This window comes from Salvelinus alpinus, chromosome 1, assembly GCF_045679555.1.
Source record: "Salvelinus alpinus chromosome 1, SLU_Salpinus.1, whole genome shotgun sequence".
Lineage (NCBI taxonomy): Eukaryota > Metazoa > Chordata > Actinopteri > Salmoniformes > Salmonidae > Salvelinus > Salvelinus alpinus.
This window is the reverse complement of record NC_092086.1, coordinates 15,496,801-15,513,311: the sequence shown is the minus strand read 5'-3', so window position 1 is coordinate 15,513,311 and position 16,511 is coordinate 15,496,801. Positions and strand designations below refer to the sequence as shown.

The following is a 16,511-nucleotide window of genomic DNA, read 5'->3' as shown; positions in this document are numbered from 1 at the left end:
ATTTCCCCCCCCCCCCCACCCGTAGTACCTGCTCATAGGGCTCCAGTATCCCCTTCTTCCGGATGTTTCTCCTGGCCAGGTAGACAGCTTCAGGGAGAGAGAGAGGGGAAGTATACGACACGTTATTTACCACATCTTTACCTCAGCCAGGTGCAGAAAGCTGGGTGAATACATCACCAGCTTGTCTACGTGAGAACATGTGACTCAGAATGTTATCGTGTCACTATCTTAACGAGCTGGAACAACAGTCACACTAACAAGTAGCTGACAGGTTATTATAAACAGGTGTCATTGAAACACTGACGATTCATGTTTTCTTTTCAATCCACAATCTGGATTCCCTCCACAGCCTCATAGAGGATCTAGATACTCTTCCTAACCTCTCTGGATTACAACCAAATTATGATAAGTGTACTATGTTACGTATTAGATCACTAAAAAATATATAACTTTTACATTACCGTGTAGTTTACCAATAAAATGGTCTGACGGTGAAGTTGACATACTCGGTATTCATATCCCGAAAGAAAGAAATGATGTCACTCTAATACATTTTAATAGAAAGTTTGCAAAAATAGATAAGATGTTGCTACCATGGAAAGGAAAATACCTGTCTATTTGTGGAAAAATCACCCTGATTAACTCTTTAGTCATATCCCAGTTTACCCTGATTAACTCTTTAGTCAAATCCCAGTTTACCCTGATTAACTCTTTAGTCATATCCCAGTTTACCCTGATTAACTCTTTAGTTGATTTGATTTGATTTGCAAATCCCAGTTTACCCTGATTAACTCTTTAGTCATATCCCAGTTTACCCTGATTAACTCTTTAGTCATATCCCAGTTTACCTATTTGCTTACGGTCTTGCCTACACCTAGCGACCTGTTAATTAAATTATATGAGCAAAAAATATTTAATTTTATTTGGAAGGGGAAGCCAGACAGAATTAAATGGGCCTATTTATATAATAAATATGAAATTATAAATATTAAAGCAAATATTAAAGCATTAGACCTCTCACTAAAGGCTTCATACAAAAGTTATACTTAAATCTGAACTGGTTTTCTAGCAGATTAGTAAGAATGTCTCACACCATGTTCAAGAATGTCCTTTTCCCCTTTATTCAGACTACAACCTCTCACTTTCGGTTATTTGAAAATTAAATAATCTCCAAAATATTGCTATTTTTAAAACAAAAGCCATAGAAAGTTGGTTACAATTTCAGTTTAATCCACCAGAAAAGACAGAACAAATAATACCACAAATATTATGGTTAAACTCAAATATACTAATTGATTTTCTTTTAACTTTATTTTTTGAGAATAAAAAAAAAAAGTATAATCTTTGTAAATTATATCATAAATAGGACACAGCTAACATAAATATATGGAAATATCTGCTCTACCCAAAATTACAACCAACTAATTGCAGCATTACCGCAAAAATGGAAGAGGCAAGTGGAAGGGGGAGAAAGTAAGGAAGTTATCTGTCGGCCCTGCTTTAAAAATTGTTTAAAGAAAATTGTGATAAATTTTTAAAAAAGTGTACCAGTTTCATTTAAGGACCAAAACATTGACAGCTGTGCCATAGAGACCGCTAAATAATTGGGAAGAGATTTTTGATCTACCGACTCCCCGTCACAGTGATACACAAAACAATGCTGGATTCAAAACTTTGAGTTTTTCCATTTTCCATTTTTTATATACAATTCTTGCAACCAATAGAATGTTTTATATATATGGGAGATACATCCATCCCAGTTTTGCAGATTTTGCTGCAAAGACACATAATCATGAGATCACTTGTTTTGGTACTGTCCATATGTAGCTTGTTTTTGGTGGCAGGTTCAGGAATGACTGAAGAATTGCAACATTTACCTGGAGCTACATTTACCTGGAGCAACATTTACCTGGAGCAACATTTACCTGGAGCTACATTTACCTGGAGCTACATTTACCTGGAGCAACATTTACCTGGAGCTACATTTACCTGGAGCTACATTTACCTGGAGCTACATTTACCTGGAGCTACATTTACCTGGAGCTACATTTACCTGGAGCTACATTTACCTGGAGCTAACTCATCAGATAGCACTGCTGTTTTTTTTTTATTCATAGAAAGAATCAGAACTTTTGTGAAACATCACAGCACAGTTGGAAAATATATGGCAAATACAAAATTAAAATTGGATGCTCTTCAGAGACACAGTAGATGGGGGGTTTGAGTGTAGCTGAAGGATGGGAATAAAAACAAACAAAATATAACTATTGTAAAATATACTTTGTCCGTAAAATATATATAATATGTATAAGATGGAAGTAGAAGCCTAAGTGTTGTTGTCCATTAGTTTTCTCCAATTAGGGGAGGGGTGGCAGGGTTAGGGGAATATAATGAAGGAAAATATATATCTTTTTAAATATAGAGAGTGTGAAAAGCTGTCATCAAGTCAAAGGGTGGCTATTTGAAGAATCTCAAATATAAAATATATTTTGATTTGTTTAACACTTTTTTGGTTACTACATGATTCCATATGTGTTATTTCATAGATTTGATGTCTTCACTATTATTCTACAATGTAGAAAATAGTGAAAATAAAGAAAAACCCTTGAAGGTGTAGGTGTTCTAAAACTTTTGACCGGTAGTGTGTGTATATATATATATATATATAAACTCAGCAAAAAAAGAAATGTCCCTTTTTCAGGACCCTGTCTTTCAAAGATAATTCGTAAAAAGCCAAATATCTTCACAGGTCTTCATTGTAAAGGGTTTAAACACTGTTTCCCATGCTTGTTCAATGAACTATGAACAATTAATGAACGTGCACCTGTGAAACGGTCGTTAAGACACTAACAGCTTACAGACGGTAGCCAATTAAGGTCACAGTTATGAAAACTTAGGACACCAAAGAGGCCTTTCTACTGACACTGAAAAACACCAAAAGAAAGATGCCCAGGGTCCCTGCTCACCTGCGTGAACGTGCCTTAGGCATGCTGCAAGGAGGCATGAGGACTGCAGATGTGGCCAGGGCAATAAATTGCAATATCCGTACTGTGAGACGCCTAAGACAGCGCTACAGGGAGACAGGACAGACAGCTGATCGTCCTCGCAGTGGCAGACCACGTGTAACAACACATACACAGGATGGGTACATCCGAACATCACACCTGCGGGACAGGTACAGGATGGCAACAACAACTGCCCGAGTTACACCAGGAACGCACAATCCCTCCATCAGTGCTCATACTGTCCGCAATAGGCTGAGCGAGGCTGGACTGAGGGCTTGTAGGCCTGTTGTAAGGCAGGTCCTCACCTGACATCACCAGCAACAACGTCGCCTATGGGCACAAACCCACCGTCGCTGGACCAGACAGGACTGGCAAAAAGTGCTCTTCACTGACGAGTCGCGGTTTTGTCTCACCAGGGGTGATGGTCGGATTCGCGTTTATCGTCGAAGGAATGAGCGTTACACCGAGGCCTGTACTCTGGAGCGGGATCGATTTGGAGGTGGAGGGTCCGTCATGGTCTGGGGCGGTGTGTCATAGCATCATCGGACTGAGTTTGTTGTCATTGCAGGCAATCTCAACAGGGAAGACATCCTCCTCCCTCATGTGGTACCCTTCCTGCAGGCTCATCCTGACATGACCCTCCAGCATGACAATGCCACCAGCCATACTGCTCTTTCTGTGCGTGATTTCCTGCAAGACAGGAATGTCAGTGTTCTGTCATGGCCAGCGAAGAGCCCGGATCTCAATCCCATTGAGCAAGTCTGGGACCTGTTGGATCGGAGGGTGAGGGCTAGTGCCATTCCCCCCAGAAATGTCCGGGAACTTGCAGGTGCCTTGGTGGAAGAGTGGGGTAACATCTCACAGCAATAACTGGCAAATCTGCTGCAGTCCATGAGGAGGAGATGCACTGCAGTACTTAATGCAGCTGGTGGCCACACCATATACTGACTGTTACTTTTGATGTTGACCCCCAGCTTTGTTCAGGGACACATTATTCAATTTCTGTTAGTCACATGTCTGTGGAACTTGTTCAGTTTATGTCTCAGTTGTTGAATCTTGTTATGTTCATACAAATATTTACACTTTAAGTTTGCTGAAAATAAACGCAGAGAGGACGTTTCTTTTTTGCTGAGTATATATATATATTTACAAAATAAATATATGGGAGATTGGAAATGATGCAGCCAATTACATTGATAGAAGCCACAGTCTATCTGCAGTATTGAAGCTGATCTACCCACTCATTTATTATTTGTTTAAATACATAAAAATAAGTATCTGTCAGTGACTGGACATTCACTCTCCTTTCACTACAGAAGATAAACCCACCATAGTCTATGTCCTCAGCGGGCCACTACAGAAGATAAACCCACCATAGTCTATGTCCTCAGCGGGCCACTACAGAAGATAAACCCACCATAGTCTATGTCCTCAGACGGACCACTACAGAAGATAAACCCACCATAGTCTATGTCCTCGGCGGGCCACTACAGAAGATAAACCCACCATAGTCTATGTCCTCAGACGGACCACTACAGAAGATAAACCCACCATAGTCTATGTCCTCAGCGGGCCACTACAGAAGATAAACCCACCATAGTCTATGTCCTCAGCGGGCCACTTCTGCACGGGCCAGAAATAAGGGGTCTGAGGAAAGATTGGGACAGACAGTGACATGAAGATTAGTAATTTGCTCTGCCTCTGACACGGGTAGTTACAGGGAGATACAGGTAGGTTGACACAGGTAGTTACAGGTAGATAGACACAGGTAGATAGACACAGGTAGTTACAAGGAGATAGACACAGGTAGTTCCAGGGAGATACAGGTAAATAGACACAGGTAGTTACAAGGAGATACAGGTAGTTCCAGGGAGATACAGGTAGATAGACACAGGTAGTTACAGGGATATACAGGTAGATAGTCACAGGTAGTTCCAGGGATATACAGGTAGATAGACACAGGTAGTTACAGGGATATACAGGTAGATACAGGGATATACAGGTAGATGGACACAGGTAGTTACAGGTAGATAGACACAGGTAGTTACAGGGAGATACAGGTAGTTCCAGGGAGATACAGGTAGATAGACACAGGTAGTTACAGGGAGATACAGGTAGTTCCAGGGAGATACAGGTAGATAGACACAGGTAGTTACAGGGAGATACAGGTAGATAAACACAGGTAGTTACAGGGAGATACAGGTAGATAGACACAGGTGGTTACAGGTAGATAGACACTGATAGTTACAGGGATATACAGGTAGATAGACACTGGTAGTTACAGGGATATACAGGTAGATAGACACTGGTAGTTACATGTAGATAGTTACAGGTAGTTACAGGTAGATAGACACAGGTAGTTACAGGGAGATACAGGTAGATAGACACAGATAGTTACAGGGAGATACAGGTAGATAGACACAGATAGTTACAGGTAGTTACAGGTAGATAGACACAGGTAGTTACAGGGATATACAGGGAGATAGACACAGGGAGATACAGGTAGATACAGGTAGATATACACAGATAGTTACAGGGAGATACAGGTAGATACAGGGAGATACAGGGAGTTACAGGGAGATACAGGGAGATAGACACAGGTAGTTACAGGGAGATAGACACAGATAGTTACAGGTAGTTACAGGTAGATACAGGTAGATACAAGTAGATAGACACAGGTAGTTACAGGGAGATAGACACAGGTAAATACAGGTAAATACAGGTAGATACAGGTAGATAGACACAGATAGTTACAGGTAGTAACAGGTAGGTACCTGGAAGCGGTAGAGGGTGCTGTCGGGGACCAGGACCAACGTCCTGTGGTTCTGGAGGGGGTAGATGTACCCGTAGGCCACCAGCATGGTCCCAAACGCCTGGGCCTCTGGTGGAGGGAGGGGGAGGAGAGGAGGGGGAGAAGACGAGGGGGGAGGAGAGGAGGGGGGGAGTGAGAGTTCATATATTATCAAAGCTCTTGGTTATACTGTCGTTTACAGCATTTAACTAGTAGTGACTTGCTTGCATAATAACATGGTAATGAAGTTGTAATTACATTAAAAAAATACATTTTATTGTGTTGGATTAATTTATATAAGTACCCAGTCAAATCCATTCCTAGAATCCAGTTGCTTACCTTCTGTGGTAACCTTCATTTTGGTGACGATCCATGTTAAAATGTCCTGCCCTGTGTGATGGATGACAAGTGAATATTGATATTCACAGCATGACAACAGAGGCTCTCACAGGCCTGGTCTACACACAGACTATCTGTTGAAGGTACTACCTGGCTCAGACACAGTGCAGAATCCATCCCTTAATAACAATGGTGTGGGAGTTTATGCCGTATAGCTTAACTTGTGATTAGATTGGTCACTATATATCTGTCTGTTTGTCATGAAAAACTACAAATTACAATAACAACCAGCACTGAAGCAGGAAGTACCATGACTGTGATGACAACTTCCTGTCTGTCACATGGTCCTTCCTTCCCTTTATCTCCAGCCCTCATCCCAAATGGCACCCTATTTCCTATATAGTTTGGACCAGGGCCCATAAGTCTACGCAGTGCACTATGTAGGGAATAGGGTGCTATTTGGGATGAACAGGAGGGCTGGAGATGAAGGGAAGGAAGTACCATGTTACTATGTTATTCCCTATATAGTGCTCTAGTTTAGACCACGCCCATAAGTCTAGGCAGTGCACTATGTAGGGAATAAGGTGCTATTTGGGATGAACAGGAGGGCTGGAGATGAAGGGAAGGAAGTACCATGTTACTATGTTATTCCCTATATAGTGCTCTAGTTTAGACCACGCCCATAAGTCTTTGCAGTGCACTATGCCATTTGGGATGCAGGTCTGATCTTTCCCCCCGGCCCTGGTCTTAGCCCGGGATTAGAGGGCAGCTTGGGAGCACAAAGCACCCACACAGATCTGATCCAATTGACAGCTGTCTTAAATAACCTTCAGTAGCAAGCCTGGCAGGCGGTCTATAAGACAGTCTGCCTGCAGCTCTAGAATCTTAGCTAGTCCAATAACTACCCACAACTTCCCAGAATTAGGTGTTTTTAAATAACAACAATGTAGCAAGCCTGGCAGGCGGTCTACAAGACAGTCTGCCTGCAGCTCTAGAATCTTAGCTAGTCCAATAACTACCCACAACTTCCCAGAATTAGGTGTTTTTAAATAACAACAATGTAGCAAGCCTGGAAGGCGGTCTACAAGACAGTCTGCCGCAGCTCTAGAATCTTAGCTAGTCCAATAACTACCCACAACTTCCCAGAATTATGTGTTTTTAAATAACAACAATGTAGCATTGATGGGAGGTGTTTCCCTACTGTTTCCCCTACTGGGCAGCACCGCTACCTAGCTTTCTATTGGCTACAGTTGCATGTTTGGGTTGTGTCAGCCCTGCTACATGGCTACAGTTGAATGTTTGGGTTGTGTCAGCCCTGCTACATGGCTACAGTTGAATGTTTGGGTTGTGTCAGCCCTGCTACATGGCTACAGTTGAATGTTTGGGTTGTGTCAGCCCTGCTACATGGCTACAGTTGAATGTTTGGGTTGTGTCAGCCCTGCTACATGGCTACGGTGGCCATATTTCACTCCACCAGGAAAAGGATCTAGGGCAACACATTGTAACAGTATAACAGAGATGGGAGGGGATATTGTTTGAGGAGACCTGTCTCTCAGTGGGGCGACCATCTGGTGCTGTGAGTCTCTGGACTCACCGTTGATGACGTGTGGGATGATGGTTACGTTGAGTTTCTGATCGGCACCCTTCACCCCACTCTTAGGATCCTGCATCTCAACCACAAACACCTCCACCTGGAGCAGGGTGGTGGGAGAGAGGACAGACACCCACACTCAAAATACACTTTGGTTTGTTTCAACGGAATGGAAGAAAACAGTCCTATCAGGTCAAAGGTCATAGTGATGTGTTCTGTATGATACCTCTGACCTCTGAGATGTGGAGGACCTGATTGGCTCAGAGCCATTTACCCCGGCTGTCCAAGCAGCTAATTGGTTTAGAGCAGGGGTTCTTAAACTTTTTTTTAGCTCGAGACCCAAATGAGAAATTGACCGTCCTCCTGTGACACAAATGGTCCACCAACGACCCGAATCAAGAAGAAATAGTGGGTGATTATAGATGTATTCTCATAACTCACGACCCACCTCTCACATTACCCCGGGCCCACTTTGAGTCCCGACCCACAGTATAAGAAAGCCTTGTTTAGAGATTAGATTGAGATTGGATCTCTGAGGTCTACAATCTCTTCGCTGTAAACAAAATAAATATGCAGTAGCCTACAGGTCATGAAACAATAGTGTGAGTCTAGTAGCATCTTTAGATGAAGCTATGCAGATTACCACATTGAAAATCGCGATGACTTCACAGCTGTCCCATTTGTAATTGGATGGGAACGGGATTATGAGCGGCCAAATCCACCAAATTAGAACCTCTTGCGAAAAATAACATTTTACAATTAACTTTTACAAACCAATTGATTCGTTTTTTTAAGACATGAAATTAGAAATTTAAACAACAATCTTGGGACTCCTCATGAATTTACTGTAAACTATAATAATATATCAACTAGTAGGCTATCACCAGCCCACATACAATCAATTGACATGATGTGAACTTTTAGTTCATCTAAAGTATATTACCTTTTTCTCAAAACATTTAAAAGTACTGATAAATGACGTAAACGTACTGGTAGGTAACCTACATTTTTTAGGCATGCCATCCGTGGTCGGTAGTGCTGACCATAATCTCTCAGCGTCCTAATTGTCATGTTTGCGATCAATCGATACGCCGACCTAAAGAAGAAAATCCAGGTATGAAATGTTCATGGAAAAAAAGTGATCACACAGGTATAATGGTTTACCCGGGGCTGGGACCGAAGCCTGTTCCGTTGACCGCGCGTCAGAGATTGCGTGAGAGGCGCCAGAATGCGCGAGGACGGATTTATCAACCAATGACAGCTCGGCTAAACTCTGGTTTAACAACCTGTTACTTGTGACAGTGACACCAACATACGTCACACCATCAAGCAACTATCAATTTGGTGCCATTATGGCAGTAAAACCTTGAATTGAAATGTAACAGTATTTGGATTATCGCCTATTGAAATATAGAAATATTTTTTTTTAATCCACGTTAAATATTTGTCGCCCAGAATGTGGTGAAAGAGAAAGGATAAAAACAATCAACTTTTTTTTTGCGATCACTTCACTGGATGATCAAATAATAATAATTTGTCACAGATATACTTTAATTTGATCTCTCATTTAGGCCTATGAATTTCACAGGTAAACTAGGGCTAGCCAACCTTAACCACAGATGGTGCCAAAAACGATACCACAGGTGAAGGTGTCGGACGGACATGACTCCCCGGGTATACACTGCCCTCTACCGCACCCAGGTGGTACTGCTGATAAATGCATGATATTAAATTATGACGACCTGCATGCAGTGCACCCTTCTGATGTGTTGTCATGTTGTAACCAGTGTATATCTCACCTCCACGATACCACATCCGCGAGGTTGAGTGTAGACGAGAGTGTTCGGAGTGAATCTTGTTGTTACGTGCCTTTGTTTGTTTGTTGAAATCCATGCTTTTTAATAAAACGTTAATCAAATACAACCACCGACTGTTTATTTTGTTGCCGTTTCTCCAAGATGGCGACTCGTCTTTCTAAGTGAGGCACAATGTCTGTAGGCTATGGTTTGTTACTGTATTAAAGGTATGATTTTTCAATTGTGTTATCAATTATTATTCGCGATTACCTTTTTGAACAAATTCCTATATTGAAATACCTCTAGCCATAAATAACTTGTAGGCTGGCCTAAAACAATGAATTTCAGTTACTCTAGAAATTGCAATGAGTGGGCTTCAAATTGAAACAAAATCAGAGGATATGGGCAATCTAGACCTCTTTTGTCATCCGCCCAAACGTTTATTCACATTGAGAAAATTATATTACACTGGCCCGGGTTGAACCGGGCAATGGCCCGTTACATCATCGGGCGAAAACTGCGAGGGAGGAGCACCCTTCTCAAATCAAACAGCAATCTGCGCCGCTCGGTCATGTTGTCAACAAGGCAGCTAGGTGCATCGCCAAAAACATACATCTCTTTTCCATAAAATAAATGTAAGAATTGTCATACTAGTTTTCATTGGGAAGGCAGATAAATCGTTTTTATCAAAAGCAATCACTTTTGCATGTAAAAATACAGAACCATACTCATCACTCCACGTGCTTGAATACGTCACTTTTGTTTTCAGCCGACTTCGCCGTCGGCCAGAGCATGTTACATGGCTCAGGCCCGGGAGGCAGCCCGGTTCCTAAACGAATGCAATCACTTTTCACCCGGTTTAAACTCCCCTTGCCGCGGTAACCAGGTCAGATAAACGAACCCCCTCACTGTGCTGGCCCTGTGCGCGCTCACACACCCGTTATCGTAATCTCGCCCCGCCCCGCCCTCGAGTAGACTCTAGTCGCAGCCCCAAACCAACTCTCTCTACTGTATCGATGAAGTTGTTTCAAAGATGGCGGATTTCCTGCCGTCCCGGTCCGTTTTATCAGTATGTTTTCCAAACTGTGTCCTCACGAGTAACGAGGCAGAACAATTAAGGATATCTAAAGAAATAGACAAAAGTATTTCGCGGGATAAGACGTACGTGAAGCGGCTGGTGAAGATTCTGCTACTCGGAGCGGGAGAAAGCGGCAAGTCTACTTTCCTGAAGCAGATGCGCATCATTCATGGTCAGGACTTCGATCAAAGGGCAAAAGAAGAGTTCAAGGCCACGATTTTTAGTAATGTAATTAAAGGTAAGGCACTTTAGGTTGTTCGTTGTACTTTATACAACGCCACTGGTGAGTTTTTCGGGGCCTTTGTTGATTTATTTGCTCTGTTCAAGAGTTCATGTCTGAGTGGGAAGTAGCCAGCCAGCTAGCATGCTAACAGTATCCGTAACTTGTGCTTGGTATGCGTTGCTAGCTAGCTATGTTGGGAGGACGGGCGTGCTCACATCTGTTTCTTCGCTAGCCTAGTTAGCTAGCTAACACACACAAAGCTAGAAGAAACGCCCATGTTATTTGAAAGTGTTTGTGCACAGTGGGATTTGAAGAGATGAGGCCACACAGACAGAGCGGGGTTTCCCTTTGAACATGATTCAGATGTCTGAATATATCTTCTGATATCACGCGTATTGTTTGTCCCATGTCAGTGTTATTCAGGGGTGGAAAATAGTATGACAGTTTATCAGCTGTTTTTATCAGGCAATTTACCCAGCTAGCAGTAAGCTTTGGCTAACTAATGCGCTAGCTAGCTTTGTTACTGTAGTTAACTTATTTATAAACTTATTTGAGTGTTTAAAAAAATGAAAAAATAACATGAATCTTGAACAGTCATAGTGAAATAACTTGGTAGCTAGTTTGGAAATCAGAAAGCTTAAAATGGTTTTAATCACAGCGGATATAACAAGATGAAGTATATCCTAAACATCATTGCACATATTTTAGAAAACGTCATGCATGGCATATCTGATTGTCCATGTTATGGAAACCTAGCCGTATACGAGGACTCGGGTGGGCATCCTAGGGGATTCAAATGTGGAGACGGATAATAAACTTACTGAAGGCAAATATGTCATTAGTAATTCCTTGTTCGTTGGTGCGGAGTGTATACTGAACAAAAATATAAACGCAACAATTAAATATTTTACTGAGTTAGTTCATAGAAGAACATCAGTCAATGGAAATAAATTCATTAGACCCTAATCTATTGATTTCACGACTGGGAATACAGATTCATCTGTTGGTCACAGATACCTTTAAAAAAAAAAATTGGGCCTCAGGAACTCGTCACGGTATCTCTGTGCATTCAAATTGCCATCTGTAAAATGCAATTGTGTTCGTTGTCCGGGAGCTTATGCCTGCCCATACCATAACCCCACCACCACCATGGGCATTCTGTTCAGAACGTTGACATCAGCAAACTGCTCGCCCACACGACGCCATGCATGTGGTCTGCGGTTGTGAGGCAGGGTTGGACATACTGCCAATTTTTTTTAAATGACGGAGGTGGCTTATGGTAGAGAAATTAACATTCAATTCTTGGCAAAGAAGACATGCTCACTAACAGGGGTGTAAACAAATTTGTGCACAACATTTGAGAGAAATAAGCTTTTTGTGCATATGGAACATTTCTGGGATTTTTTATTTCAGCTCATGAAACATGGGACCAGCACTTTACATGTTGCAGGTATATTTTTGTTCAGTGTATAATGTGTGAATATATGTAGTTATAGAAACCAGAGGTGGCTGGTGGGAGAAGCTATAGGAGGACAGGCTCATTGGAATGTAACTGAGTCAAATCTGTGGTTTCCATATGTTTGATACAATTCCATTTATTCCATTCCAGCCATTACAATGAGCCCGTCCTCCTATAGCTCCTCCCATGAGCCTCCTCTGATAGAAATCTCGGAAACGAACATTTCTTCAAACCTGCACTATAAAGGTGTTTACACGTGATCAGCACTAAACGGCAGTTGAACCGCAAGAAAATCTGGCTACCGTGTAGAGACGAGCGGTCCCGGTTGTTGTCAGCTTGAATATTGTCATTAAAACATTGTTTGATTGGTTGGCAAGATGAACTCTGTGCATTGGTCAACCATGTGCTACGGCCGCTCAAGACTTCAGCTAATTTCATCTTCTGGTGCTGAGCCAGCAGTGCCGCCGCTGCTCGCAGGGGCGAGCACCACGAACCTTGCCACTTCCGTTTTGGCACCCGCCGCCCTACTCTTATTGAAGTCTGAGACCTTTGCCGGTTGCCACGACCTGTCTGTAAAGGTGCGAACACCATGCAAGACGCTCTTCCACGTAGCCTACCATTGTCGATCACAGCAGAGTTATAGGCCCCGGTTTGGAGAAAAGTTAGGTTCGGATGGTTTCCATACAGATATCCACACATTATACAATCAGGACCGACCGACAAGGAATCACGGATTATTGATATACCTTCAGTAACAGGATTTTCGTTAAAAATACGTCCCCTTAAAAATGTGGCAGTTATTTTTTTGGGCCTCAGCGTTTTAACCACCTACGACGCCCATGCGCGGAAACACTGCGTCCTTTATAGGGCAACTCGAAACCATGTTTTGAGGCGGCGATGTGATCACTCATATTCCAATTGTTTGTATTCACCCAGACAGTCTGTAAAACTTGCTAGCTAGATCAATTGGCTACTTTGTTTCTTAGCTAGCTATTTCTTATTTTACTGTAAATAATCTTTACTTGTCAGACCCCCCCCCCGAATGTTGAGTGTTTTGTTGAAAGTCACGTTTTGGTAAACTGAGGCATTAGGCCTAGCTGTATAAAATCTGAAGAGAGAGAGAGAACATGAAAGGGGTGTTTCTGCCTCCAACTTGCGTGGTCATACCAGGTCTGGTAGTCGTGACAACACAGCCCTGCAAACACGAGTCAACGATATTACCAGAGATGTACAGTAATACTACAGTCAGATAACTCCTGTTATGCAAACAAACATATGTTATGGGGGTGAAACCGCTCTGGGTGGTTTCCCCCCCTAGTTGGATACTTTGTTCATTACGCAGACTATTTTAGGTTTCCTGGTGCACACAGGTTTGTTAGTGTAGCAGTCCTGTGGAAATAAATTAATTGTCAACTATACAATTTTAGTCATTGTGTTTGTTTTTTGACAACTTTTCCCTTTGTGAGTCGTTGAGCACAATGAAGCTATTTATCTTAGTTCTGTCATTGTACAGACTAAACTCTTCCATTAATGTCTTCTTGACAGGTGCACACTTGTTGACACACCGTTTCTCAGAATTCCTATTAAAGGACCATGTTGAATCATTGTGTTAATTTTAGATGGGTACTTTACTGTTATTTGATCATCAGACATGGAGGATATCCCCAGTAGCTCTGCCTGTGTGGGTGGGTGCAGGGGGTTCCCAGCCTCACACGATGATGTCATATCCTTACTGTGAAATGCATGAAGGGGGTATATACACACACAGATGGAGACAGGAGGTTAGGTCCTACCTGTGGGTGATTGGCTAAGCCCAGGCAGGATCCCCATGAGGAATGCTGTGTATTGTCTTCTGTGACAGATGAATGATGGGAGTCCTGAGGTTCGTCTCAAACGGCTCCCTATACACTGCACTAATGTTTTGACCAGCGCCCTATGGACCCTGGTATAAAGTAGTGCACTACCCCTATGGACCCTGGTATAAAGTAGTGCACTACCCCTATGGACCCTGGTATAAAGTAGTGCACTACCCCTATGGACCCTGGTATAAAGTAGTGCACTACCCCTATGGACCCTGGTATAAAGTAGTGCACTACCCCTATGGACCCTGGTATAAAGTAGTGCACTACCCCTATGGACCCTGGTATAAAGTAGTGCACCGCTTGGGGACGAAGCCCCTGATGACGCTGCTCTGTTCTCATCTTCAGCGTCCCTCTTACAGGAAATATAGATATAGTCTATAGACCTGGTGGTGAAAGGCCTGTTTTTTAGGACGTTATCTCATCTGTCTTCTATTTGTAAACAAAGGGCCTTGGCTCATCATGTTATGATTTAAATTCTTTAATCCGTCTCTAAATCTCCCTTCTGCTAAATCTCCCTCCGTTAAGTCTTCAGTTCTGACCTGAGGGGGTGTTTTAGCTAAATCAATGGTCTGTCCCTGTCTCCTAAATCTTGTTGTACTTATTTACATTCTACAGGCCAGGCCTGTTTTTCTGGACTGTATTTTATCCCTAAGAAGTGATACTATCTACCCTCCCTTTGTCTCTCTGGAAGAACAGCCTAGTGCATGTCTGGATAGTATAGCCTGAGTCTAGACGTGGCACCCTGTTCCCTAGATAGATGGCATCCTGTTCCCTAGATAGATGGCACCCTGTTCCCTAGATAGATGGCACCCTGTTCCCTAGATAGATGGCACCCTGTTCCCTAGATAGATGGCACCCTGTTCCCTAGATAGATGGCACCCTGTTCCCTAGATAGATGGCACCCTGTTCCCTAGATAGATGGCACCCTGTTCCCTAGATAGATGGCACCCTGTTCCCTAGATAGATGGCACCCTGTTCCCTAGATAGATGGCACCCTGTTCCCTAGATAGATGGCACCCTGTTCCCTAGATAGATGGCACCCTGTTCCCTAGATAGATGGCACCCTGTTCCCTAGATAGATGGCACCCTGTTCCCTAGATAGATGGCACCCTGTTCCCTAGATAGATGGCACCCTGTTCCCTAGATAGATGGCACCCTGTTCCCTAGATAGATGGCACCCTGTTCCCTAGATAGATGGCACCCTGTTCCCTAGATAGATGGCACCCTGTTCCCTAGATAGATGGCACCCTGTTCCCTAGATAGTGTACTACTTTTTGACCTGGGCCCATAGGGGGTCTGGTCAGAAGTAGTGCACTATATGGGGAATAGGGTGCCATGTGGGCCAACAGGCTGAGCGTGTCAGATTTGTGTCCAGCCGACTCGTGAGGAGCTAGCAGGGCCCTCGTGTGTTGCACTTCCTCTTGTGATGTCATAGATGGGTGGACGGGGGTGGTGTTAGATCTAGGCTGAACTCTCCCAGCGTGAGTCAACTCTTTCAGTTATTCAACAGAGATGTTAGCACAACTTTATTTTAAAAGCCTCTGAGTCTCAGTGCTGATCTAGGATCAGATACCCCCTGTGTTATTCATTGATCTAATAGGCAGAACTGATCCTAGACCAGCAATGTCTCCTACTCTGAGTTGCTTTGTGAATATGTGCTATGAACACCTGGTCAATCTAGGGCAGGGTTGCCTAAACCTCTTCCTGGAGATCTACTGTCCTGTAGGTTTTCAGTCCAACCCTAATTTAGCATATCTGATTCAGCTAGTAAAGGTCTTGTTGAGCAGCTAATTAGTAGAATCAGGTGTGTTTAAATGAGGGTTGGACTGAAAACCCACAGGATGGTAGATCTCCAGGAAGACGGTTGGACTGAACCCACAGGACGGTAGGACTCCAGGAAGAGGGTTGGGCAGCCCTGGTCTTTGGGTTTGATAGAACAGGTTGATTTCCAGGAGTCAATCTGTTTAGTCCTTTCTGAATAACTGGTTGATACCCTGTAAGCCCTGAGCTGATCCTGCCTTTGCGTCCCCAATGCCACCCTATTCCCTACATAGTGCACTATGTTTGAGCAGAGTCCTATGTGCCAAAGTCAAAGCCCTGATGATTAGTTGTCTAATTGAATCCGGTGTGGCAGATTAGGGCCCAAGGAGAGAGAAGGGAAACCCTGATGTAGGGAATCGGGTTCCATTTGAGACTGTCCTCTGCTCTGATCCACAGAGGCTGCTGCCTTGTCTCAGTCCTCTGTTCCGATCCACAGAGGCTGCTGCCTTGTCTCAGTCCTCTGTTCCGATCCACAGAGGCTGCTGCCTTGTCTCAGTCCTCTGTTCCGATCCACAGAGGCTGCTGCCTTGTCTCAGTCCTCTGTTC

General features: G+C 43.2%; 2 protein-coding genes across 7 annotated transcripts in view; one reads left to right on the top strand and one right to left on the bottom strand.

Annotated features, from left to right (window-relative positions):
- The window catches only part of rgs9a (regulator of G protein signaling 9a), a 31,982-nt gene extending 21,508 nt beyond the window's left edge, over window positions 1–10,474 (bottom strand). The window contains exons 1-7 of one of the 6 annotated variants that reach the window (XM_071392392.1): window positions 10,251–10,474; window positions 8,732–8,822; window positions 7,730–7,826; window positions 6,136–6,186; window positions 5,780–5,886; window positions 4,601–4,652; window positions 29–87 (exon numbers count right to left, since the gene is read on the bottom strand). In XM_071392392.1, the coding sequence (XP_071248493.1) occupies window positions 29–87; window positions 4,601–4,652; window positions 5,780–5,886; window positions 6,136–6,186; window positions 7,730–7,826; window positions 8,732–8,797 (432 nt within the window). In that variant the 5' untranslated portion in view covers window positions 8,798–8,822; window positions 10,251–10,474. The other 5 variants (XM_071392384.1, XM_071392409.1, XM_071392428.1 and 2 more) reach the window with 5 other exon arrangements.
- Window positions 10,475–10,496: 22 nt separating this feature from the next.
- Window positions 10,497–16,511, top strand: part of gna13b (guanine nucleotide binding protein (G protein), alpha 13b) — a 39,782-nt gene continuing 33,767 nt past the window's right edge. Inside the window, exon 1 of the mRNA XM_071392438.1 lies at window positions 10,497–10,838. Within this exon, the coding sequence (XP_071248539.1) occupies window positions 10,556–10,838 (283 nt within the window). The 5' untranslated portion in view covers window positions 10,497–10,555. The remainder of the gene's footprint in view (window positions 10,839–16,511) is intronic.